General features: G+C 49.4%; 1 protein-coding gene and 1 long non-coding RNA gene across 2 annotated transcripts in view; one reads left to right on the forward strand and one right to left on the reverse strand.

Moving 5' to 3' along the window:
* The window catches only part of nubp1 (nucleotide binding protein 1 (MinD homolog, E. coli)), a gene marked incomplete in the record, with an annotated part of 43,744 nt that extends 18,199 nt beyond the window's left edge, over nucleotides 1-25,545 (forward strand). Inside the window, 4 exon segments of the mRNA XM_055914339.1 lie at nucleotides 13,512-13,622; nucleotides 14,930-15,032; nucleotides 19,318-19,401; nucleotides 25,412-25,545. Of these exon segments, the coding sequence (XP_055770314.1) occupies nucleotides 13,512-13,622; nucleotides 14,930-15,032; nucleotides 19,318-19,401; nucleotides 25,412-25,464 (351 nt within the window).
* Nucleotides 25,546-26,411: 866 nt separating this feature from the next.
* LOC129846411 (uncharacterized) lies at nucleotides 26,412-26,835 on the reverse strand. Its single transcript, XR_008758252.1, has 4 exons — nucleotides 26,755-26,835; nucleotides 26,673-26,724; nucleotides 26,560-26,625; nucleotides 26,412-26,492 (listed from the first exon to the last, which is right to left on the reverse strand). It is a non-coding gene; the product is annotated as an uncharacterized LOC129846411 (long non-coding RNA).
* Nucleotides 26,836-26,925: the final 90 nt, after the last annotated feature.

Here is a 26,925-nt window from a genome sequence, read left to right on the forward strand (position 1 = left end):
CAATAAATTACTGACTGACTGGCTGGTGGTCAGATCAATAAATTACTGTCTGACTATCTGGTGTTCAGATCAATAAATTACTGACTGACTGGTGGTCAGATCAATAAATTACTGACTGACTGGCTGGTGGTCAGATCAATAAATTACTGTCTGACTATCTGGTGTTCAGATCAATAAATTACTGACTGACTGGTGGTCAGATCAATAAATTACTGACTGACTGGTGGTCAGATCAATAAATGACTGACTGTCTGGCTGGTGGTCAGATCAATAAATTACTGACTGACTGTCTGGTGTTCAGATCAATAAATTACTGACTGACTGGTGGTCAGATCAATAAATTACTGACTGACTATCTGGCTGGTGGTCAGATCAATAAATGACTGACTGGCTGGTGGTCAGATCAATAAATTACTGTCTGGCTGGTGGTCAGATCAATAAATTACTGACTGACTGGTGGTCAGATCAATAAATTACTGACTGACTGGTGGTCAGATCAATAAATTACACAGGACTTTAGCCTGTCTGGTTAGTTGGGTGGTGGTTATGACAGGGTAGTTTAACCAGGACTTTAGCCTGTCTGGTTAGATGGGTGGTGGTTATGACAGGGTAGTTTAACCAGGACTTTAGCCTGTCTGGTTAGATGGGTGGTGGTTATGACAGGGTAGTTTAACCAGGACTTTAGCCTGTCTGGTTAGTTGGGTGGTGGTTATGACAGGGTAGTTTAACCAGGACTTTAGCCTGTCTGGTTAGATGGGTGGTGGTTATGACAGGGTAGTTTAACCAGGACTGTCTGGTTAGATGGGTGGGGGTTATGACAGGGTAGTTTAACCAGGACTTTAACCTGTCTGGTTAGATGGGTGGTGGTTATGACAGGGTAGTTTAACCAGGACTTTAACCTGTCTGGTTAGATGGGTGGTGGTTATGACAGGGTAGTTTAACCAGGACTTTAACCTGTCTGGTTAGATGGGTGGTGGTTATGACAGGGTAGTTTAACCAGGACTTTAGCCTGTCTGGTTAAATGGGTGGTGGTTATGACAGGGTAGTTTAACCACGACTTTAGCCTGTCTGATTAGATGGGTGGGGTTATGACAGGGTAGTTTAACCAGGACTGTCTGGTTAGATGGGTGGTGGTTATGACAGGGTAGTTTAACCAGGACTTTAGCCTGTCTGGTTAGATGGGTGGTGGTTATGACAGGGTAGTTTAACCAGGACTTTAGCCTGTCTGGTTAGATGGGTGGTGGTTATGACAGGGTAGTTTAACCAGGACTGTCTGGTTAGATGGGTGGTGGTTATGACAGGGTAGTTTAACCAGGACTTTAACCTGTCTGGTTAGATGGGTGGTGGTTATGGCAGGGTAGTTTAACCAGGACTGTCTGGTTAGTTGGGTGGTGGTTATGACAGGGTAGTTTAACCAGGACTTTAGCCTGTCTGGTTAGATGGGTGGTGGTTATGACAGGGTAGTTTAACCAGGACTGTCTGGTTAGATGGGTGGTGGTTATGACAGGGTAGTTTAACCAGGACTTTAGCCTGTCTGGTTAGATGGGTGGTGGTTATGACAGGGTAGTTTAACCAGGACTTTAGCCTGTCTGGTTAGATGGGTGGTGGTTATGACAGGGTAGTTTAACCAGGACTTTAACCTGTCTGGTTAGATGGGTGGTGGTTATGACAGGGTAGTTTAACCAGGACTTTAACCTGTCTGGTTAGATGGGTGGTGGTTATGACAGGGTAGTTTAACCAGGACTTTAACCTGTCTGGTTAGATGGGTGGGGTTATGACAGGGTAGTTTAACCAGGACTTTAGCCTGTCTGGTTAGATGGGTGGTGGTTATGACAGGGTAGTTTAACCAGGACTGTCTGGTTAGATGGGTGGTGGTTATGACAGGGTAGTTTAACCAGGACTTTAGCCTGTCTGGTTAGATGGGTGGTGGTTATGACAGGGTAGTTTAACCAGGACTTTAGCCTGTCTGGTTAGATGGGTGGGGTTATGACAGGGTAGTTTAACCAGGACTTTAGCCTGTCTGGTTAGATGGGTGGGGTTATGACAGGGTAGTTTAACCAGGACTTTAGCCTGTCTGGTTAGATGGGTGGGGTTATGACAGGGTAGTTTAACCAGGACTTTAGCCTGTCTGGTTAGATGGGTGGTGGTTATGACAGGGTGGTTTAACCAGGACTTTAGCCTGTCTGGCTAGATGGGTGGGGTTATGACAGGGTAGTTTAACCAGGACTTTAGCCTGTCTGGTTAGATGGGTGGTGGTTATGACAGGGTAGTTTAACCAGGACTTTAACCTGTCTGGTTAGATGGGTGGTGGTTATGACAGGGTAGTTTAACCAGGACTTTAGCCTGTCTGGTTAGATGGGTGGTGGTTATGACAGGGTAGTTTAACCAGGACTTTAGTCTGTCTGGTTAGATGGGTGGTGGTTATGACACGGTAGTTTAACCAGGACTTTAGCCTGTCTGGTTAGATGGGTGGTGGTTATGACAGAGTAGTTTAACCAGGACTTTAGCCTGTCTGGTTAGATGGGTGGTGGTTATGACAGGGTAGTTTAACCAGGACTTTAGCCTGTCTGGTTAGATGGGTGGTGGTTATGACAGGGTAGTTTAACCAGGACTTTAGCCTGTCTGGTTAGATGGGTGGTGGTTATGACAGGGTAGTTTAACCAGGACTTTAGCCTGTCTGGTTAGATGGGTGGGGTTATGACAGGGTAGTTTAACCAGGACTTTAGCCTGTCTGGTTAGATGGGTGGTGGTTATGACAGGGTAGTTTAACCAGGACTTTAGCCTGTCTGGTTAGATGGGTGGGGTTATGACAGGGTAGTTTAACCAGAACTTTAACCTGTCTGGTTAGATGGGTGGTGGTTATGACAGGGTAGTTTAACCAGGACTTTAGCCTGTCTGGTTAGATGGGTGGTGGTTATGACAGGGTAGTTTAACCAGGACTTTAGCCTGTCTGGTTAGATGGGTGGGGTTATGACAGGGTAGTTTAACCAGGACTTTAGCCTGTCTGGTTAGATGGGTGGTGTTTATGACAGGGTAGTTTAACCAGGACTGTCTGGTTAGATGGGTGGTGGTTATGACAGGGTAGTTTAACCAGGACTGTCTGGTTAGATGGGTGGTGGTTATGACAGGGTAGTTTAACCAGGACTTTAGCCTGTCTGGTTAGATGGGTGGTGGTTATGACAGGGTAGTTTAACCAGGACTTTAGCCTGTCTGGTTAGATGGGTGGGGTTACGACAGGGTAGTATAACCAGGACTGTCTGGTTAGATGGGTGGGGTTATGACAGGGTAGTTTAACCAGGACTGTCTGGTTAGATGGGTGGTGGTTATGACAGGGTAGTTTAACCAGGACTTTAGCCTGTCTGGTTAGATGGGTGGTGGTTATGACAGGGTAGTTTAACCAGGACTTTAGCCTGTCTGGTTAGATGGGTGGTGGTTATGACAGGGTAGTTTAACCAGGACTTTAGCCTGTCTGGTTAGATGGGTGGTGGTTATGACAGGGTAGTTTAACCAGGACTTTAGCCTGTCTGGTTAGATGGGTGGTGGTTATGACAGGGTAGTTTAACCAGGACTTTAGCCTGTCTGGTTAGATGGGTGGTGGTTATGACAGGGTAGTTTAACCAGGACTTTAGCCTGTCTGGTTAGATGGGTGGTGGTTATGACAGGGTAGTTTAACCAGGACTTTAGTCTGTCTGGTTAGATGGGTGGGGTTATGACAGGGTAGTTTAACCAGGACTTTAGTCTGTCTGGTTAGATGGGTGGTGGTTATGACAGGGTAGTTTAACCAGGACTTTAGCCTGTCTGGTTAGATGGGTGGTGGTTATGACAGGGTAGTTTAACCAGGACTTTAGCCTGTCTGGTTAGATGGGTGGGGGTTATGACAGGGTAGTTTAACCAGGACTTTAGCCTGTCTGGTTAGATGGGTGGTGGTTATGACAGGGTAGTTTAACCAGGACTTTAGCCTGTCTGGTTAGATGGGTGGTGGTTATGACAGGGTAGTTTAACCAGGACTTTAGCCTGTCTGGTTAGATGGGTGGTGGTTATGACAGGGTAGTTTAACCAGGACTTTAGCCTGTCTGGTTAGATGGGTGGTGGTTATGACAGGGTAGTTTAACCAGGACTTTAGCCTGTCTGGTTAGATGGGTGGTGGTTATGACAGGGTAGTTTAACCAGGACTTTAGCCTGTCTGGTTAGATGGGTGGTGGTTATGACAGGGTAGTTTAACCAGGACTTTAGCCTGTCTGGTTAGATGGGTGGGGTTATGACAGGGTAGTTTAACCAGGACTTTAGCCTGTCTGGTTAGATGGGTGGTGGTTATGACAGGGTAGTTTAACCAGGACTTTAGCCTGTCTGGTTAGATGGGTGGTGGTTATGACAGGGTAGTTTAACCAGGACTTTAGCCTGTCTGGTTAGATGGGTGGTGGTTATGACAGGGTAGTTTAACCAGGACTTTAGCCTGTCTGGTTAGATGGGTGGTGGTTATGACAGGGTAGTTAAACCAGGACTTTAGCCTGTCTGGTTAGATGGGTGGTGGTTATGACAGGGTAGTTTAACCAGGACTTTAACCTGTCTGGTTAGATGGGTGGGTTTATGACAGGGTAGTTTAACCAGGACTTTAGCCTGTCTGGTTAGATGGGTGGTGGTTATGACAGGGTAGTTTAACCAGGACTTTAGCCTGTCTGGTTAGATGGGTGGTGGTTATGACAGGGTAGTTTAACCAGGACTTTAGCCTGTCTGGTTAGATGGGTGGGGTTATGACAGGGTAGTTTAACCAGGACTTTAGCCTGTCTGGTTAGATGGGTGGGGTTATGACAGGGTAGTTTAACCAGGACTTTAGCCTGTCTGGTTAGATGGGTGGTGGTTATGACAGGGTAGTTTAACCAGGACTTTAGCCTGTCTGGTTAGATGGGTGGGGTTATGACAGGGTAGTTTAACCAGGACTTTAGCCTGTCTGGTTAGATGGGTGGGGTTATGACAGGGTAGTTTAACCAGGACTTTAGCCTGTCTGGTTAGATGGGTGGTGGTTATGACAGGGTAGTTTAACCAGGACTTTAGCCTGTCTGGTTAGATGGGTGGGGTTATGACAGGGTAGTTTAACGAGGACTTTAGCCTGTCTGGTTAGATGGGTGGGGTTATGACAGGGTAGTTTAACCAGGACTTTAGCCTGTCTGGTTAGATGGGTGGTGGTTATGACAGGGTAGTTTAACCAGGACTTTAGCCTGTCTGGTTAGATGGGTGGGGTTATGACAGGGTAGTTTAACCAGGACTTTAGCCTGTCTGGTTAGATGGGTGGGGTTATGACAGGGTAGTTTAACCAGGACTTTAGCCTGTCTGGTTAGATGGGTGGTGGTTATGACAGGGTAGTTTAACCAGGACTTTAGCCTGTCTGGTTAGATGGGTGGTGGTTATGACAGGGTAGTTTAACCAGGACTTTAGCCTGTCTGGTTAGATGGGTGGGGTTATGACAGGGTAGTTTAACCAGGACTTTAGCCTGTCTGGTTAGATGGGTGGTGGTTATGACAGGGTAGTTTAACCAGGACTTTAACCTGTCTGGTTAGTTGGGTGGTGGTTATGACAGGGTAGTTTAACCAGGACTTTAGCCTGTCTGGTTAGATGGGTGGTGGTTATGACAGGGTAGTTTAACCAGGACTGTCTGGTTAGATGGGTGGTGGTTATGACAGGGTAGTTTAACCAGGACTTTAGCCTGTCTGTTTAGATGGGTGGTGGTTATGACAGGGTAGTTTAACCAGGACTTTAGCCTGTCTGGTTAGATGGGTGGTGGTTATGACAGGGTAGTTTAACCAGGACTTTAGCCTGTCTGGTTAGATGGGTGGTGGTTATGACAGGGTAGTTTAACCAGGACTTTAGCCTGTCTGGTTAGATGGGTGGTGGTTATGACAGGGTAGTTTAACCAGGACTTTAACCTGTCTGGTTAGATGGGTGGGGTTATGACAGGGTAGTTTAACCAGGACTTTAGCCTGTCTGGTTAGATGGGTGGTGGTTATGACAGGGTAGTTTAACCAGGACTTTAGCCTGTCTGGTTAGATGGGTGGTGGTTATGACAGGGTAGTTTAACCAGGACTTTAACCTGTCTGGTTAGATGGGTGGTGGTTATGACAGGGTAGTTTAACCAGGACTTTAGCCTGTCTGGTTAGATGGGTGGTGGTTATGACAGGGTAGTTTAACCAGGACTATAGCCTGTCTGGTTAGATGGGTGGTGGTTATGACAGGGTAGTTTAACCAGGACTGTCTGGTTAGATGGGTGGTGGTTATGACAGGGTAGTTTAACCAGGACTGTCTGGTTAGATGGGTGGGGGTTATGACAGGGTAGTTTAACCAGGACTTTAACCTGTCTGGTTAGATGGGTGGTGGTTATGACAGGGTAGTTTAACCAGGACTTTAGCCTGTCTGGTTAGATGGGTGGTGGTTATGACAGGGTAGTTTAACCAGGACTTTAGCCTGTCTGGTTAGATGGGTGGTGGTTATGACAGGGTAGTTTAACCAGGACTTTAGTCTGTCTGGTTAGATGGGTGGGGTTATGACAGGGTAGTTTAACCAGGACTTTAGTCTGTCTGGTTAGATGGGTGGTGGTTATGACAGGGTAGTTTAACCAGGACTTTTTTCCTGTCTGGTTAGATGGGTGGTGGTTATGACAGGGTAGTTTAACCAGGACTTTAGCCTGTCTGGTTAGATGGGTGGTGGTTATGACAGGGTAGTTTAACCAGGACTTTAGCCTGTCTGGTTAGATGGGTGGTGGTTATGACAGGGTAGTTTAACCAGGACTTTAGCCTGTCTGGTTAGATGGGTGGTGGTTATGACAGGGTAGTTTAACCAGGACTTTAGCCTGTCTGGTTAGATGGGTGGTGGTTATGACAGGGTAGTTTAACCAGGACTTTAACCTGTCTGGTTAGATGGGTGGGGTTATGACAGGGTAGTTTAACCAGGACTTTAGCCTGTCTGGTTAGATGGGTGGTGGTTATGACAGGGTAGTTTAACCAGGACTTTAGCCTGTCTGGTTAGATGGGTGGTGGTTATGACAGGGTAGTTTAACCAGGACTTTAGCCTGTCTGGTTAGATGGGTGGGGTTATGACAGGGTAGTTTAACCAGAACTTTAACCTGTCTGGTTAGATGGGTGGTGGTTATGACAGGGTAGTTTAACCAGGACTTTAGCCTGTCTGGTTAGATGGGTGGTGGTTATGACAGGGTAGTTTAACCAGGACTTTAGCCTGTCTGGTTAGATGGGTGGGGTTATGACAGGGTAGTTTAACCAGGACTTTAGCCTGTCTGGTTAGATGGGTGGTGGTTATGACAGGGTAGTTTAACCAGGACTGTCTGGTTAGATGGGTGGTGGTTATGACAGGGTAGTTTAACCAGGACTTTAGCCTGTCTGGTTAGATGGGTGGTGTTTATGACAGGGTAGTTTAACCAGGACTGTCTGGTTAGATGGGTGGTGGTTATGACAGGGTAGTTTAACCAGGACTGTCTGGTTAGATGGGTGGTGGTTATGACAGGGTAGTTTAACCAGGACTTTAGCCTGTCTGGTTAGATGGGTGGTGGTTATGACAGGGTAGTTTAACCAGGACTTTAGCCTGTCTGGTTAGATGGGTGGGGTTACGACAGGGTAGTATAACCAGGACTGTCTGGTTAGATGGGTGGGGTTATGACAGGGTAGTTTAACCAGGACTGTCTGGTTAGATGGGTGGTGGTTATGACAGGGTAGTTTAACCAGGACTTTAGCCTGTCTGGTTAGATGGGTGGTGGTTATGACAGGGTAGTTTAACCAGGACTTTAACCTGTCTGGTTAGATGGGTGGTGGTTATGACAGGGTAGTTTAACCAGGACTTTAGCCTGTCTGGTTAGATGGGTGGTGGTTATGACAGGGTAGTTTAACCAGGACTTTAGTCTGTCTGGTTAGATGGGTGGTGGTTATGACAGGGTAGTTTAACCAGGACTTTAGCCTGTCTGGTTAGATGGGTGGTGGTTATGACAGGGTAGTTTAACCAGGACTTTAGCCTGTCTGGTTAGATGGGTGGTGGTTATGACAGGGTAGTTTAACCAGGACTTTAGCCTGTCTGGTTAGATGGGTGGGTTTATGACAGGGTAGTTTAACCAGGACTTTAGCCTGTCTGGTTAGATGGGTGGGGTTATGACAGGGTAGTTTAACCAGGACTTTAGCCTGTCTGTTTAGATGGGTGGGGTTATGACAGGGTAGTTTAACCAGGACTTTAGCCTGTCTGGTTAGATGGGTGGTGGTTATGACAGGGTAGTTTAACCAGGACTTTAGCCTGTCTGGTTAGATGGGTGGGTTTATGACAGGGTAGTTTAACCAGGACTTTAGCCTGTCTGGTTAGATGGGTGGTGGTTATGACAGGGTAGTTTTAACCAGGACTTTAGCCTGTCTGTTTAGATGGGTGGGGTTATGACAGGGTAGTTTTAACCAGGACTTTAGCCTGTCTGTTTAGATGGGTGGGGTTATGACAGGGTAGTTTAACCAGGACTTTAGCCTGTCTGGTTAGATGGGTGGTGGTTATGACAGGGTAGTTTAACCAGGACTTTAGCCTGTCTGGTTAGATGGGTGGGGTTATGACAGGGTAGTTTAACCAGGACTTTAGCCTGTCTGGTTAGATGGGTGGGGTTATGACAGGGTAGTTTAACCAGGACTTTAGCCTGTCTGGTTAGATGGGTGGTGGTTATGACAGGGTAGTTTAACCAGGACTTTAGCCTGTCTGGTTAGATGGGTGGTGGTTATGACAGGGTAGTTTAACCAGGACTTTAACCTGTCTGGTTAGATGGGTGGTGGTTATGACAGGGTAGTTTAACCAGGACTGTCTGGTTAGATGGGTGGTGGTTATGACAGGGTAGTTTAACCAGGACTTTAGCCTGTCTGGTTAGATGGGTGGTGGTTATGACAGGGTAGTTTAACCAGGACTGTCTGGTTAGATGGGTGGTGGTTATGACAGGGTAGTTTAACCAGGACTTTAGCCTGTCTGTTTAGATGGGTGGTGGTTATGACAGGGTAGTTTAACCAGGACTTTAGCCTGTCTGGTTAGATGGGTGGTGGTTATGACAGGGTAGTTTAACCAGGACTTTAGCCTGTCTGGTTAGATGGGTGGTGGTTATGACAGGGTAGTTTAACCAGGACTTTAGCCTGTCTGGTTAGATGGGTGGTGGTTATGACAGGGTAGTTTAACCAGGACTTTAGCCTGTCTGGTTAGATGGGTGGGGTTATGACAGGGTAGTTTAACCAGGACTTTAGCCTGTCTGGTTAGATGGGTGGTGGTTATGACAGGGTAGTTTAACCAGGACTTTAGCCTGTCTGGTTAGATGGGTGGTGGTTATGACAGGGTAGTTTAACCAGGACTTTAACCTGTCTGGTTAGATGGGTGGTGGTTATGACAGGGTAGTTTAACCAGGACTTTAGCCTGTCTGGTTAGATGGGTGGTGGTTATGACAGGGTAGTTTAACCAGGACTTTAACCTGTCTGGTTAGATGGGTGGTGGTTATGACAGGGTAGTTTAACCAGGACTTTAGCCTGTCTGGTTAGATGGGTGGTGGTTATGACAGGGTAGTTTAACCAGGACTTTAGCCTGTCTGGTTAGATGGGTGGTGGTTATGACAGGGTAGTTTAACCAGGACTTTAGCCTGTCTGGTTAGATGGGTGGTGGTTATGACAGGGTAGTTTAACCAGGACTTTAGCCTGTCTGGTTAGATGGGTGGTGGTTATGACAGGGTAGTTTAACCAGGACTTTAACCTGTCTGGTTAGATGGGTGGTGGTTATGACAGGGTAGTTTAACCAGGACTTTAGCCTGTCTGGTTAGATGGGTGGTGGTTATGACAGGGTAGTTTAACCAGGACTTTAACCTGTCTGGTTAGATGGGTGGTGGTAATGACAGGGTAGTTTAACCAGGACTTTAGCCTGTCTGGTTAGATGGGTGGTGGTTATGACAGGGTAGTTTAACCAGGACTTTAGCCTGTCTGGTTAGATGGGTGGTGGTTATGACAGGGTAGTTTAACCAGGACTTTAGTCTGTCTGGTTAGATGGGTGGGGTTATGACAGGGTAGTTTAACCAGGACTTTAGACTGTCTGGTTAGATGGGTGGTGGTTATGACAGGGTAGTTTAACCAGGACTTTAACCTGTCTGGTTAGATGGGTGGTGGTTATGACAGGGTAGTTTAACCAGGACTTTAGCCTGTCTGGTTAGATGGGTGGTGGTTATGACAGGGTAGTTTAACCAGGACTTTAACCTGTCTGGTTAGATGGGTGGTGGTTATGACAGGGTAGTTTAACCAGGACTTTAGCCTGTCTGGTTAGATGGGTGGTGGTTATGACAGGGTAGTTTAACCAGGACTTTAGCCTGTCTGGTTAGATGGGTGGTGGTTATGACAGGGTAGTTTAACCAGGACTTTAACCTGTCTGGTTAGATGGGTGGTGGTTATGACAGGGTGGTTTAACCAGGACTTTAACCTGTCTGGTTAGATGGGTGGTGGTTATGACAGGGTAGTTTAACCAGGACTTTAGCCTGTCTGGTTAGATGGGTGGGGTTATGACAGGGTAGTTTAACCAGGACTTTAACCTGTCTGGTTAGATGGGTGGTGGTTATGACAGGGTAGTTTAACCAGGACTTTAGCCTGTCTGGTTAGATGGGTGGTGGTTATGACAGGGTAGTTTAACCAGGACTTTAACCTGTCTGGTTAGATGGGTGGTGGTTATGACAGGGTGGTTTAACCAGGACTTTAACCTGTCTGGTTAGATGGGTGGTGGTTATGACAGGGTAGTTTAACCAGGACTTTAGCCTGTCTGGTTAGATGGGTGGGGTTATGACAGGGTAGTTTAACCAGGACTTTAACCTGTCTGGTTAGATGGGTGGTGGTTATGACAGGGTAGTTTAACCAGGACTTTAGCCTGTCTGGTTAGATGGGTGGTGGTTATGACAGGGTAGTTTAACCAGGACTTTAGCCTGTCTGGTTAGATGGGTGGGGTTATGACAGGGTAGTTTAACCAGGACTTTAGCCTGTCTGGTTAAATGGGTGGTGGTTATGACAGGGTAGTTTAACCAGGACTTTAGCCTGTCTGGTTAGATGGGTGGGGTTATGACAGGGTAGTTTAACCAGGACTTTAACCTGTCTGGTTAGATGGGTGGTGGTTACGACAGGGTAGTTTAACCAGGACTTTAACCTGTCTGGTTAGATGGGTGGTGGTTATGACAGGGTAGTTTAACCAGGACTGTCTGGTTAGATGGGTGGTGGTTATGACAGGGTAGTTTAACCAGGACTTTAGCCTGTCTGGTTAGATGGGTGGTGGTTATGACAGGGTAGTTTAACCAGGACTGTCTGGTTAGATGGGTGGTGGTTATGACAGGGTAGTTTAACCAGGACTTTAGCCTGTCTGTTTAGATGGGTGGTGGTTATGACAGGGTAGTTTAACCAGGACTTTAGCCTGTCTGGTTAGATGGGTGGTGGTTATGACAGGGTAGTTTAACCAGGACTTTAGCCTGTCTGGTTAGATGGGTGGTGGTTATGACAGGGTAGTTTAACCAGGACTTTAGCCTGTCTGGTTAGATGGGTGGTGGTTATGACAGGGTAGTTTAACCAGGACTTTAGCCTGTCTGGTTAGATGGGTGGGGTTATGACAGGGTAGTTTAACCAGGACTTTAGCCTGTCTGGTTAGATGGGTGGTGGTTATGACAGGGTAGTTTAACCAGGACTTTAGCCTGTCTGGTTAGATGGGTGGTGGTTATGACAGGGTAGTTTAACCAGGACTTTAACCTGTCTGGTTAGATGGGTGGTGGTTATGACAGGGTAGTTTAACCAGGACTTTAGCCTGTCTGGTTAGATGGGTGGTGGTTATGACAGGGTAGTTTAACCAGGACTTTAACCTGTCTGGTTAGATGGGTGGTGGTTATGACAGGGTAGTTTAACCAGGACTTTAGCCTGTCTGGTTAGATGGGTGGTGGTTATGACAGGGTAGTTTAACCAGGACTTTAGCCTGTCTGGTTAGATGGGTGGTGGTTATGACAGGGTAGTTTAACCAGGACTTTAGCCTGTCTGGTTAGATGGGTGGTGGTTATGACAGGGTAGTTTAACCAGGACTTTAGCCTGTCTGGTTAGATGGGTGGTGGTTATGACAGGGTAGTTTAACCAGGACTTTAACCTGTCTGGTTAGATGGGTGGTGGTTATGACAGGGTAGTTTAACCAGGACTTTAGCCTGTCTGGTTAGATGGGTGGTGGTTATGACAGGGTAGTTTAACCAGGACTTTAACCTGTCTGGTTAGATGGGTGGTGGTAATGACAGGGTAGTTTAACCAGGACTTTAGCCTGTCTGGTTAGATGGGTGGTGGTTATGACAGGGTAGTTTAACCAGGACTTTAGCCTGTCTGGTTAGATGGGTGGTGGTTATGACAGGGTAGTTTAACCAGGACTTTAGTCTGTCTGGTTAGATGGGTGGGGTTATGACAGGGTAGTTTAACCAGGACTTTAGACTGTCTGGTTAGATGGGTGGTGGTTATGACAGGGTAGTTTAACCAGGACTTTAACCTGTCTGGTTAGATGGGTGGTGGTTATGACAGGGTAGTTTAACCAGGACTTTAGCCTGTCTGGTTAGATGGGTGGTGGTTATGACAGGGTAGTTTAACCAGGACTTTAGCCTGTCTGGTTAGATGGGTGGGGTTATGACAGGGTAGTTTAACCAGGACTTTAACCTGTCTGGTTAGATGGGTGGTGGTTATGACAGGGTAGTTTAACCAGGACTTTAGCCTGTCTGGTTAGATGGGTGGTGGTTATGACAGGGTAGTTTAACCAGGACTTTAGCCTGTCTGGTTAGATGGGTGGGGTTATGACAGGGTAGTTTAACCAGGACTTTAGCCTGTCTGGTTAAATGGGTGGTGGTTATGACAGGGTAGTTTAACCAGGACTTTAGCCTGTCTGGTTAGATGGGTGGGGTTATGACAGGGTAGTTTAACCAGGACTTTAACCTGTCTGGTTAGATGGGTGGTGGTTACGACAGGGTAGTTTAACCAGGACTTTAGCCTGTCTGGTTAGTTGGGTGGTGGTTATGACAGGGTAGTTTAACCAGGACTGTCTGGTTAGATGGGTGGTGGTTATGACAGGGTAGTTTAACCAGGACTTTAACCTGTCTGGTTAGATGGGTGGTGGTTACGACTCCTCCCTCCCTCTCTCTCACCCCTCCTCCCTCTATCTCTCTCACCCCTCCTCCCTCCCTCTCTCCCCCTCCCTCTCCCCCCTCCTCCCCTCTCCCCCCTCCTCCTCCCTCCCTCTCTCCCCCCTCCCTCTCTCCCCCCCCTCCCTCTCCCCCCCCTCCCTCTCTCCCCCCTCCCTCTCCCCCCTCCTCCCTCCCTCTCTCCCCCCTCCCTCCTCCCTCCCTCTCTCCCCCCTCCCTCTCTCCCCCCTCCTCCCCCCCCCTCCCCCCTCTCCCCCTCCTCCCCCTCCTCCCTCCCTCTCTCACCCCTCCTCCCCCCTCCTCCCTCCTCCTCCCCCCTCCTCCCCCTCTCCAGGAGGTATCTCTCCAGGATGTTAGGAAGGAGATCAGGTTCTGTCAGAAGGTCCAGCTGCCCATCATAGGAGTGGTGGAGAACATGACTGGGTTTGTCTGTCCCAAATGCAAGGTGAGAGTTATTTATTTATAAATATATATACACGTCACACACAATGTGTAACTTTCTCTCATAAAGACAGACATAATTCATTGGCATGATGTGTAACCCTTTCTCTCCCTCGTCTTTCTCCCCTCTCTCTCTTTCCCTCCTCTTTCTCCCCTCTCTCTCTTTCCCTCCTCTTTCTCCCCTCTCTCTCTTTCCCTCCTCTTTCTCCCCTCTCTCTCTTTCCCTCCTCTTTCTCCCCTCTCTCTCTCTTTCCCTCCTCCCCCCTCTCTCTCTCTTTCCCTCCTCCCCTCTCTCTCTCTCTCTTTCCCTCCTCCCCCTCTCTCTCTCTCTATTTCCCTCCTCCCCCCTCTCTCTCTCTCTTTCCCTCCTCCCCCCTCTCTCTCTCTCTTTCCCTCCTCCCCCCTCTCTCTCTCTCTTTCCCTCCTCCCCCCTCTCTCTCTCTCTTTCCCTCCTCCCCCCTCTCTCTCTCTTTCCCTCCTCCCCCCTCTCTCTCTCTTTCTCTCCTCCCCCCGCTCTCTCTCTCTTTCTCTCCTCCCCCCTCTCTCTCTCTCTTTCCCTCCTCCCCCCTCTCTCTCTCTCTTTCCCTCCTCCCCCCTCTCTCTTTCCCTCCTCCCCCCTCTCTCTCTCTCTTTCCCTCCTCCCCCCTCTCTCTCTCTCTTTCCCTCCTCCCCTCTCTCTCTTTCCCCCCCCCTCTCTCTCTTTCCCTCCTCCCCCCTCTCTCTCTCTTTCCCTCCTCCCCCCTCTCTCTCTCTTTCTCTCCTCCCCCCTCTCTCTCTCTTTCCCTCCTCCCCCCTCTCTCTCTCTTTCCCTCCTCTCCCCTCTCTCACTCTTTCCCTCCTCCCCTCTCTCTCTCTTTCCCTCCTCTCCCCTCTCTCTCTCTCTTTCCCTCCTCTCCCCTCTCTCTTTCCCTCCTCTCCCCTCTTTCTCTTTCCCTCCTCCCCTCTCTCTCTTTCCCTCCTCCCCCCTCTCTCTCTCTTTCCCTCCTCCCCCCTCTCTCTCTCTTTCCCTCCTCCCCCCTCTCTCTCTCTCTTTCCCTCCTCCCCCCTCTCTCTCTCTCTTTCCCTCCTCCCCCCTCTCTCTCTCTCTTTCCCTCCTCCCCCCTCTCTCTCTCTTTCTCTCCTTCCCTCTCTCTCTTTCCCTCCTCCCCTCTCTCTCTCTCTCCCTCCTCTCCCCTCTCTCTCTTTCCCTCCTCCCCCCTCTCTCTCTCTTTCCCTCCTCCCCCCTCTCTCTCTCTTTCTCTCCTCCCCCCTCTCTTTCCCTCCTCCCCCCTCTCTCTCTCTCCCCCCCCCCCCTCTCTCTCTCCCCTAAAGAACACGTCCCAGATTTTCCCCCCCACCACGGGAGGAGCAGAGAGGATGTGTGAAGAGATGAACCTTACTCTGTTAGGACGAGTCCCACTGGACCCCAGAATAGGTACTGGACTACAGATAGCTGTGTTAGTACCAGTCCTACTGGACTACAGATAGCTGTGTTAGTACCAGTCCTACTGGACCCCAGGATAGATACTGGACTACAGATAGCTGTGTTAGGACCAGTCCTACTGGACCCCAGAATAGGTACTGGACTACAGATAGCTGTGTTAGTACCAGTCCTACTGGACCCCAGGATAGATACTGGACTACAGATAGCTGTGTTAGTACCAGTCCTACTGGACTACAGATAGCTGTGTTAGTACCAGTCCTACTGGACCCCAGGATAGATACTGGACTACAGATAGCTGTGTTAGTACCAGTCCTACTGGACTACAGATAGCTGTGTTAGTACCAGTCCTACTGGACTACAGGATAGATACTGGACTACAGATAGCTGTGTTAGTACCAGTCCTACTGGACTACAGGATAGATACTGGACTACAGATAGCTGTGTTAGTACCAGTCCTACTGGACTACAGGATAGATACTGGACTACAGATAGCTGTGTTAGTACCAGTCCTACTGGACCCCAGGATAGGTACTGGACTACAGATAGCTGTGTTAGTACCAGTCCTACTGGACTACAGGATAGATACTGGACTACAGATAGCTGTGTTAGTACCAGTCCTACTGGACCCCAGGATAGATACTGGACTACAGATAGCTGTGTTAGTACCAGTCCTACTGGACCCCAGGATAGGTACTGGACTACAGATAGCTGAGTTAGTACCACTCCTACTGGACCCCAGGATAGATACTGGATTACAGATAGCTGTGTTAGTACCAGTCCTACTGGACTACAGATAGCTGTGTTAGTACCAGTCCTACTGGACCCCAGGATAGGTACTGGACTACAGATAGCTGAGTTAGTACCACTCCTACTGGACCCCAGGGTAGATACTGGACTACAGATAGCTGTGTTAGTACCAGTCCTACTGGACTACAGATAGCTGTGTTAGTACCAGTCCTACTGGACCCCAGGATAGATACTGGACTACAGATAGCTGTGTTAGTACCAGTCCTACTGGACTACAGATAGCTGTGTTAGTACCAGTCCTACTGGACTACAGATAGCTGTGTTAGTACCAGTCCTACTGGACTACAGATAGCTGTGTTAGTACCAGTCCTACTGGACTACAGATAGCTGTGTTAGTACCAGTCCTACTGGACCCCAGGATAGATACTGGACTACAGATAGCTGTGTTAGTACCAGTCCTACTGGACCCCAGGATAGGTACTGGACTACAGATAGCTGTGTTAGTACCAGTCCTACTGGACCCCAGGATAGATACTGGACTACAGATAGCTGTGTTAGTACCAGTCCTACTGGACTACAGATAGCTGTGTTAGTACCAGTCCTACTGGACTACAGATAGCTGTGTTAGTACCAGTCCTACTGGACTACAGGATAGATACTGGACTACAGATAGCTGTGTTAGTACCAGTCCTACTGGACCCCAGGATAGATACTGGACTACAGATAGCTGTGTTAGTACCAGTCCTACTGGACCCCAGGATAGATACTGGACTACAGATAGCTGTGTTAGTACCAGTCCTACTGGACTACAGATAGCTGTGTTAGTACCAGTCCTACTGGACCCCAGGATAGATACTGGACTACAGATAGCTGTGTTAGTACCAGTCCTACTGGACTACAGGATAGATACTGGACTACAGATAGCTGTGTTAGTACCAGTCCTACTGGACTACAGATAGCTGTGTTAGTACCAGTCCTACTGGACCCCAGGATAGATACTGGACTACAGATAGCTGTGTTAGTACCAGTCCTACTGGACTACAGGATAGATACTGGACTACAGATAGCTGTGTTAGTACCAGTCCTACTGGACCCCAGGATAGATACTGGACTACAGATAGCTGTGTTAGTACCAGTCCTACTGGACCCCAGGATAGATACTGGACTACAGATAGCTGTGTTAGTACCAGTCCTACTGGACTACAGATAGCTGTGTTAGTACCAGTCCTACTGGACTACAGATAGCTGTGTTAGTACCAGTCCTACTGGACCCCGGGATAGATACTGGACTACAGATACCTGTGTTAGTACCAGTCCTACTGGACTACAGATAGCTGTGTTAGTACCAGTCCTACTGGACTACAGATAGCTGTGTTAGTACCAGTCCTACTGGACCCCGGGATAGATACTGGACTACAGATACCTGTGTTAGTACCAGTCCTACTGGACTACAGATAGCTGTGTTAGTACCAGTCCTACTGGACCCCAGGGTAGATACTGGACTACAGATAGCTGTGTTAGTACCAGTCCTACTGGACTACAGATAGCTGTGTTAGTACCAGTCCTACTGGACCCCAGGATAGATACTGGACTACAGATAGCTGTGTTAGTACCAGTCCTACTGGACTACAGATAACTGTGTTAGTACCAGTCCTACTGGACCCCAGGATAGATACTGGACTACAGATAGCTGTGTTAGCACCAGTCCTACTGGACTACAGATAGCTGTGTTAGTACCAGTCCTACTGGACCCCAGGATAGATACTGGACTACAGATAGCTGTGTTAGTACCAGTCCTACTGGACCCCAGGATAGATACTGGACTACAGATAGCTGTGTTAGTACCAGTCCTACTGGACTACAGATAGCTGTGTTAGTACCAGTCCTACTGGACCCCAGAATAGGTACTGGACTACAGATAGCTGTGTTAGTACCAGTCCTACTGGACTACAGATAGCTGTGTTAGTACCAGTCCTACTGGACCCCAGGATAGATACTGGACTACAGATAGCTGTGTTAGTACCAGTCCTACTGGACCCCAGGATAGATACTGGACTACAGATAGCTGTGTTAGTACCAGTCCTACTGGACTACAGATAGCTGTGTTAGTACCAGTCCTACTGGACCCCAGGATAGATACTGGACTATAGATAGCTGTGTTAGTACCAGTCCTACTGGACTACAGATAGCTGTGTTAGTACCAGTCCTACTGGACTACAGATAGCTGTGTTAGTACCAGTCCTACTGGACTACAGGATAGATACTGGACTACAGATAGCTGTGTTAGTACCAGTCCTACTGGACCCCAGGATAGATACTGGACTACAGATAGCTGTGTTAGTACCAGTCCTACTGGACCCCAGGATAGATACTGGACTACAGATAGCTGTGTTAGTACCAGTCCTACTGGACTACAGATAGCTGTGTTAGTACCAGTCCTACTGGACCCCAGGATAGATACTGGACTACAGATAGCTGTGTTAGTACCAGTCCTACTGGACTACAGATAGCTGTGTTAGTACCAGTCCTACTGGACTACAGATAGCTGTGTTAGTACCAGTCCTACTGGACCCCAGGATAGATACTGGACTACAGATAGCTGTGTTAGTACCAGTCCTACTGGACCCCAGGATAGATACTGGACTACAGATAGCTGTGTTAGTACCAGTCCTACTGGACCCCAGCATAGATACTGGACTACAGATAGCTGTGTTAGTACCAGTCCTACTGGACTACAGATAGCTGTGTTAGTACCAGTCCTACTGGACTACAGATAGCTGTGTTAGTACCAGTCCTACTGGACTACAGATAGCTGTGTTAGTACCAGTCCTACTGGACTACAGATAGCTGTGTTAGTACCAGTCCTACTGGACTACAGATAGCTGTGTTAGTACCAGTCCTACTGGACTACAGATAGCTGTGTTAGTACCAGTCCTACTGGACTACAGATAGCTGTGTTAGTACCAGTCCTACTGGACCCCAGGATAGATACTGGACTACAGATAGCTGTGTTAGTACCAGTCCTACTGGACCCCAGGATAGATACTGGACTACAGATAGCTGTGTTAGTACCAGTCCTACTGGACCCCAGGATAGATACTGGACTACAGATAGCTGTGTTAGTACCTCTCTCTCTGTCTCTCTCACACCCCTCTCTCTCTCTCTCCTACCTTTCTCTCCTACCTCTCTCTCTCCTACCTCTCTCTCTCCCACCTCTCTCACAACCCTCTCTCTCTCTCCTACCTCTCTCTCTCCTACCTCTCTCTCTCCTACCTCTCTCTCTCCTACCTCTCTCTCTCCTACCTCTCTCTCTCCTACCTCTCTCTCTCCTACCTCTCTCACAACCCTCTCTCTCTCTCCTACCTCTCTCTCTCCTACCTCTCTCTCTCCTACCTCTCTCACAACCCTCTCTCTCTCTCTCCTACCTCTCTCTCTCTCTCACCTCTCTCTCTCTCTCTCTCCTACCTCTCTCTCTCTCCTACCTCTCTCTCTCTCTCCCACCTCTCTCTCTCTCTCTCTTCTCTGTCAGGTAAGAGTTGTGATGAAGGGAAGTCATTCCTGACTGAAGTCCCAGACTCCCCTGCTGCTGCTGCTTACCACACTATAGTACAGAGTGAGTATACAACAAACACACAGAGAGAAACAAACACACACACACACACTCCTACACACACACACACACACAACGAGAGAAACACACACACACAGAGAAACACACACACACACACACACACACACACACAGAGAGAGAAACAAACACACTCCTATACACACACACACATAGAAACAAACACACACTCCTACAGACACACACACACACACACACACATGGAAACACACACACACTCATACAGACACACACACACACACACATAGAAACACACACACACTCCTACAGACACACACACATAGAAACACACACACACTCCTACAGACACACACACATAGAAACAAACACACACTCCTACAGACACACATAGAAACACACACACACTCCTACAGACACACACACATAGAAACAAACACACACACTCCTACAGACACACACACACACATAGAAACACACACACACTCCTACAGACACACACACACAGAAACAAACACACACACTCCTATAGACACACATAGAAACACACACACACTCCTACAGACACACACACACACACACACACACATAGAAACAAACACACACTCCTACAGACACACACACATAGAAACACACACACACTCCTACAGACACACACACACACATAGAAACACACACACACTCCTACAGACACACACACACACACACACACACATAGAAACAAACACTCCTACAGACACACACACACACATAGAAACACACACACACTCCTACAGACACACACACACACATAGAAACAAACACACACTCCTACAGACACACACACACACATAGAAACACACACACACTCCTACAGACACACACACACAGAAACAAACACACACACTCCTATAGACACACATAGAAACACACACACACATAGAAACAAACACTCCTACAGACACACACACACACATAGAAACAAACACACACTCCTACAGACACACACACACACATAGAAACAAACACACACTCCTACACAAACACACACTCCTACACACACACACACACATAGAAAACACACACACACTGCTACAGACACACACACACACATAGAAACACACACACACTCCTACAGACACACACACACACATAGAAACACACACACACTCCTACAGACACACACACACACATAGAAACACACACACACTCCTACAGACACACACACACACACATAGAAACAAACACACACTCCTACAGACACACACACACACATAGAAACAAACACACACTCCTACACAAACACACACTCCTACACACACACACACACATAGAAACACACACACACTGCTACAGACACACACACACACATAGAAACACACACACACTCCTACAGACACACACACACACATAGAAACACACACACACTCCTACAGACACACACACACACATAGAAACACACACACACTCCTACAGACACACACACACACATAGAAACAAACACACACTCCTACAGACACACACACACACATAGAAACAAACACACACTCCTACACAAACACACACTCCTACACACACACACACACATAGAAACACACACACACTCCTTCAGACACACACACACACATAGAAACAAACACACACTCCTACAGACACACACACACACATAGAAACAAACACACACTCCTACACAAACACACACTCCTACACACACACACACACACATAGAAACACACACACACTCCTACAGACACACACACACACACACATAGAAACACACACACACTCCTACAGACACACACACACACATAGAAACACACACACACTCCTACAGACACACACACACACATAGAAACAAACACACACTCCTACAGACACACACACACACATAGAAACAAACACACACTCCTACACAAACACACACTCCTACACACACACACACACATAGAAACACACACACACTGCTACAGACACACACACACACATAGAAACACACACACACTCCTACAGACACACACACACACATAGAAACACACACACACTCCTACAGACACACACACACACATAGAAACACACACACACTCCTACAGACACACACACACACATAGAAACAAACACACACTCCTACAGACCACACACACACACATAGAAACAAACACACACTCCTACACAAACACACACTCCTACACACACACACACACATAGAAACACACACACACTGCTACAGACACACACACACACATAGAAACACACACACACTCCTACAGACACACACACACACATAGAAACACACACACACTCCTACAGACACACACACACACATAGAAACACACACACACTCCTACAGACACACACACACACATTGAAACAAACACACACTCCTACATGTGTTTAATTGTGTTGAAATGGTGTTAAAGAGGAAGAGGTTCTTTACCAGAGGAACAATAACAACATTAGCAGGAAATGAAATCTACTTTAATCAAGTCAGGAGGGGGGGTCATCAGACTGTTAGACCAGAGGATTACTGCTGGGGGGGGGGGGGGGGGGGGGGTGTCATCAGACTGTTAGACCAGAGGATTACTGCTGGGGGGGGGGGGGGGGTCATCAGACTGTTAGGACCAGAGGATTACTGCTGGGGGGGGGGGGGGGGGGTCATCAGACTGTTAGACCAGAGGATTACTGCTGGGAAGGGGGGGGGGGAGGTCATCAGACTGTTAGACCAGAGGATTACTGCTGGGGGGGGGGGGGGGGGGGGGGTCATCAGACTGTTAGACCAGAGGATTACTGCTGGGAAGGGGGGGGGGGGGGGTCATCAGACTGTTAGACCAGAGGATTACTGCTGGGGGGGGGTCATCAGACTGTTAGACCAGAGGATTACTGCTGGGGGGGGGGGGGGGGGGGTCATCAGACTGTTAGACCAGAGGATTACTGCTGGGGGGGGGGGGTCATCAGACTGTTAGACCAGAGGATTACTGCTGGGGGGGGGGGGTCATCAGACTGTTAGACCAGAGGATTACTGCTGGGGGGGGGGGGGGGGGGGGTCATCAGACTGTTAGACCAGAGGATTACTGCTGGGGGGGGGGGGGGGGGTCATCAGACTGTTAGACCAGAGGATTACTGCTGGGGGGGGGGGGGGGGGGGGGGTCATCAGACTGTTAGACCAGAGGATTACTGCTGGGGAGGGGGGGGGGGGGGTCATCAGACTGTTAGACCAGAGGATTACTGCTGGGGGGGGGTCATCAGACTGTTAGACCAGAGGATTACTGCTGGGGGGGGGGGGGGGGGGGTCATCAGACTGTTAGACCAGAGGATTACTGCTGGGGGGGGGGGGGGGGGGGGGTCATCAGACTGTTAGACCAGAGGATTACTGCTGGGGGGGGGGGGGGGGGGGTCATCAGACTGTTAGACCAGAGGATTACTGCTGGGGGGGGGGGGGTCATCAGACTGTTAGACCAGAGGATTACTGCTGGGGGGGGGGGGGGGTCATCAGACTGTTAGACCAGAGGATTACTGCTGGGGAGGGGGTCATCAGACTGTTAGACCTGAGGATTACTGCTGGGGGGGGGGGGGGGGTCATCAGACTGTTAGACCAGAGGATTACTGCTGGGGGGGGGGGGGGGGGGGGGGGGGGGTCATCAGACTGTTAGACCAGAGGATTACTGCTGGGGGGGGGGGGGGGGTCATCAGACTGTTAGACCAGAGGATTACTGCTGGGGGGGGGGGGGGGTCATCAGACTGTTAGACCAGAGGATTACTGCTGGGGGGGGGGGGGGGGTCCATCAGACTGTTAGACCAGAGGATTACTGCTGGGGGGGGGAGGGGGGGTCATCAGACTGTTAGACCAGAGGATTACTGCTGGGGGGGGTCATCAGACTGTTAGACCAGAGGGTTACTGCTGGGGGGTGGGGGGGGGGGTCATCAGACTGTTAGACCAGAGGATTACTGCTGGGGGGGGGGGGGGGGGGGGCATCAGACTGTTAGACCAGAGGATCACTGCTGGGGGGGGGGGGGGGGCGGGGTCATCATCAGACTATTAGACCAGAGGATTACTGCTGGGGGGGGGGGGGGGGGGGGGGGTCATCATCAGGACTGTTAGACCAGAGGATTACTGCTGGGGGGGGGGGGGGGGGGGGTCATCAGACTGTTAGACCAGAGGATTACTGCTGGGGGGGGGGGGGGGGGGGGGGGGTCATCAGACTGTTAGACCAGAGGATTACTGGGGGGGGGGGGGTCATCAGACTGTTAGACCAGAGGATTACTGCTGGGGGGTGTTCATCAGACTGTTAGACCAGAGGATTACTGCTGGGGGGGGGGGGGTCATCAGACTGTTAGACCAGAGGATTACTGCTGGGGGGGGGGGGTCATCAGACTGTTAGACCAGAGGATTACTGCTGGGGGGGGATCATCAGACTGTTAGACCAGCGGATTACTGCTGGGGGGAGGGGGGGGGGGGGGGTCATCAGACTGTTAGACCAGAGGATTACTGCTGGGGGGGGGGGGGGGGGGGGGGGTCATCAGACTGTTAGACCAGAGGATTACTGCTGGGGGGGGGGGAGGGGGGGGGGGGGGGGGGGGGGGGTCATCAGACTGTTTAGACCAGAGGATTACTGCTGGGGGGGGGGGGGGGGTCATCAGACTGTTAGACCAGAGGAATACTGCTGGGGGGGGGGGGGGGGTCATCAGACTGTTAGACCAGAGGATTACTGCTGGGGGGGGGGGGGGGGGGTCATCAGACTGTTAGACCAGAGGATTACTGCTGGGGGGGGGGGGGGGGGGTCATCAGACTGTTAGACCAGAGGATTACTGCTGGGGGGGGGGGTCATCAGACTGTTAGACCAGAGGATTACTGCTGGGGGGGGGGGGGGGGGGGTCATCAGACTGTTAGACCTGAGGATTACTGCTGGGGAGGGGGTCATCAGACTGTTAGACCTGAGGATTACTGCTGGGGGGGGGGGGGGGTCATCAGACTGTTAGACCAGAGGATTACTGCTGGGGGGGGGGGGGGGTCATCAGACTGATAGACCAGAGGATTACTGCTGGGGGGGGGGGGGGGGTCATCAGACTGTTAGACCAGAGGATTACTGCTGGGGGGGGGGGGGGGGTCATCAGACTGTTAGACCAGAGGATTACTGCTGGGGGCGGGGGGGGGGGTCATCAGACTGTTAGACCAGAGGATTACTGCTGGGGGGGGGGGGGGGGGTCATCAGACTGTTAGACCAGAGGATTACTGCTCGGGGGGGGGGGGTCATCAGACTGTTAGACCAGAGGATTACTGCTGGGTTGGGGGTCATCAGACTGTTAGACCAGAGGATTACTGCTGGGGGGGGGGGGTCATCAGACTGTTAGACCAGAGGATTACTGCTGGGGGGGGGGGGTCATCAGACTGTTAGACCAGGAATTACTGCTGGGGGGGGGGAGGGGGTCATCAGACTGTTAGACCAGAGGATTACTGCTGGGGGGGGTCATCAGACTGTTAGACCAGAGGGGGAGCGATCAGGCTAAGTCGGACTGTCGGTGCTTGACGGACTGTCATGTCTTGTTTGTGAGTCACGAGTTGGTACCAAGTGTGGGAGGGGCTCAATAAGGAGGAAGTGGTCGTCGCTACGGCAGTTTGACGTTACTGTGACACATCGGACGCCTTGATGTTATCACACCACATATCTGATGTTTCTCTCTCCTTCCTACTATCCTTCCCTCCTCTCCCTCTCTCCCCACCTCCCTCTCTCCCTCCCCTCCCCACCTCCCTCTCTCCCTACCTCCCTCTCTCCCCACCTCCCTCTCTCCCTACCTCCCTACCTCTCTCCCCACCTCCCTCTCTCCCTACCTCCCGCCCTCTCTCCCCACCTCTCTCTCTCCCTTCCCTCCCTACCTCCCTCTCCTCCCTACCTACCTCCCTCCCCACCTTTCTCCCTTCCCTCCCTCTCCTCCCTCCCTCCCTCTCTCCCTCCCCACCTACCTCCCTCCCCACCTCCCTCTCTCCCTTCCCTCCCTACCCTCCCCTACCTCCCTCCCCTCTCTCCCTCCCCTCTCTCCCTCCCCTCCCTCCCGTTGTTTCCAGGTATCCAGGCCTACTGCTTGTCCCATGTGACACGGGAGGAGAGTGCTGTCTAGAAGCCAGTCTGGAGGCCGCCATGTTGCTCTGGATGCCAGGGACGGATCACATGTCCAGGGTCCTACTGTCTGGAGAATGAATTAATCACATAGTGTCTCAGAGTAGTACTGCTGATGTAGGATCAGGACCCCCATTCACAAAGTGTCTGAGTAGTACTGCTGATGTAGGATCAGGGCCCCCCATTCACAAAGTGTCTGAGTAGTACTGCTGATCAGCCCCCCCCCCCCCATTCACAAAGTGTCTCAGAGTAGTACTGCTGATGTAGGATCAGGACCCCCATTCACAAAGTGTCTCAGAGTAGTACTGCTGATCAGGACCCCCATTCACAAAGTGTCTCAGAGTAGTACTGCTGATGTAGGATCAGGACCCCCCCATTCACAAAGTGTCTCAGAGTAGTACTGCTGATGTAGGATCAGGGCCCCCCCATTCACAAAGTGTCTCAGAGTAGTACTGCTGATGTAGGATCAGGGGCCCCCCATTCACAAAGTGTCTCTGAGTAGTACTGCTGATGTAGGATCAGGGGCCCCCCATTCACAAAGTGTCTCAGAGTAGTACTGCTGATCAGGACCCCCATTCACAAAGTGTCTCTGAGTAGTACTGCTGATGTAGGATCAGGACCCCCATTCACAAAGTGTCTCAGAGTAGTACTGCTGATGTAGGATCAGGAGCCCCCATTCACAAAGTGTACAGTTCTGTTACTCTGAGACTGTGAATATGGGACCTGATCCTAGATCTAGTTCTCTTACTCAGTGTGTGAGTATGGGACCTGATCTTAGATCTAGTTCTGTTACTCTGAGACTGTGAGTATGGGACCTGATCCTAGATCTAGTTCTGTTACTGAGACTGTGAATATGGGACCTGATCTTAGATCTAGTTATGTTACTCTGAGACTTGTTTGTGAATATGGGACCTGATCTTAGATCTAGTTATGTTACTCTGAGACTTGTTTGTGAATATGGGACCTGATCTTAGATCTAGTTATGTTACTCTGAGACTGTGAATATGGGACCTGATCCTAGATCCAGTTCTGTTACTCTGAGACTTGTTTGTGAATATGGGACCTGATCTTAGATCTAGTTATGTTACTCTGAGACTGTGAATATGGGACCTGATCCTAGATCCAGTTCTGTTACTCTGAGACTTGTTTGTGAATATGGGACCTGATCTTAGATCTAGTTATGTTACTCTGAGACTGTGAATATGGGACCTGATCCTAGATCCAGTTCTGTTACTCTGAGACTTGTTTGTGAATATGGGACCTGATCCTAGATCCAGTTTGAATATGGGACCTGATCCTAGATCCAGTTCTGTAACTCTTAAGACTTGTTTCTGAATATGTGTACAGCTCTTTAGTATCACAACTTTGACTTTTTTTTTTTAATTGATAGTTCACCTGAAATTATATTTTGATTTCCTTACCCTGTAAGCATTCTTGGGACAAAGACTAAATTGTAATTAAT

The sequence above is a fragment of the Salvelinus fontinalis genome, unplaced genomic scaffold (genome assembly GCF_029448725.1).
Source record: "Salvelinus fontinalis isolate EN_2023a unplaced genomic scaffold, ASM2944872v1 scaffold_0530, whole genome shotgun sequence".
NCBI lineage: Eukaryota > Metazoa > Chordata > Actinopteri > Salmoniformes > Salmonidae > Salvelinus > Salvelinus fontinalis.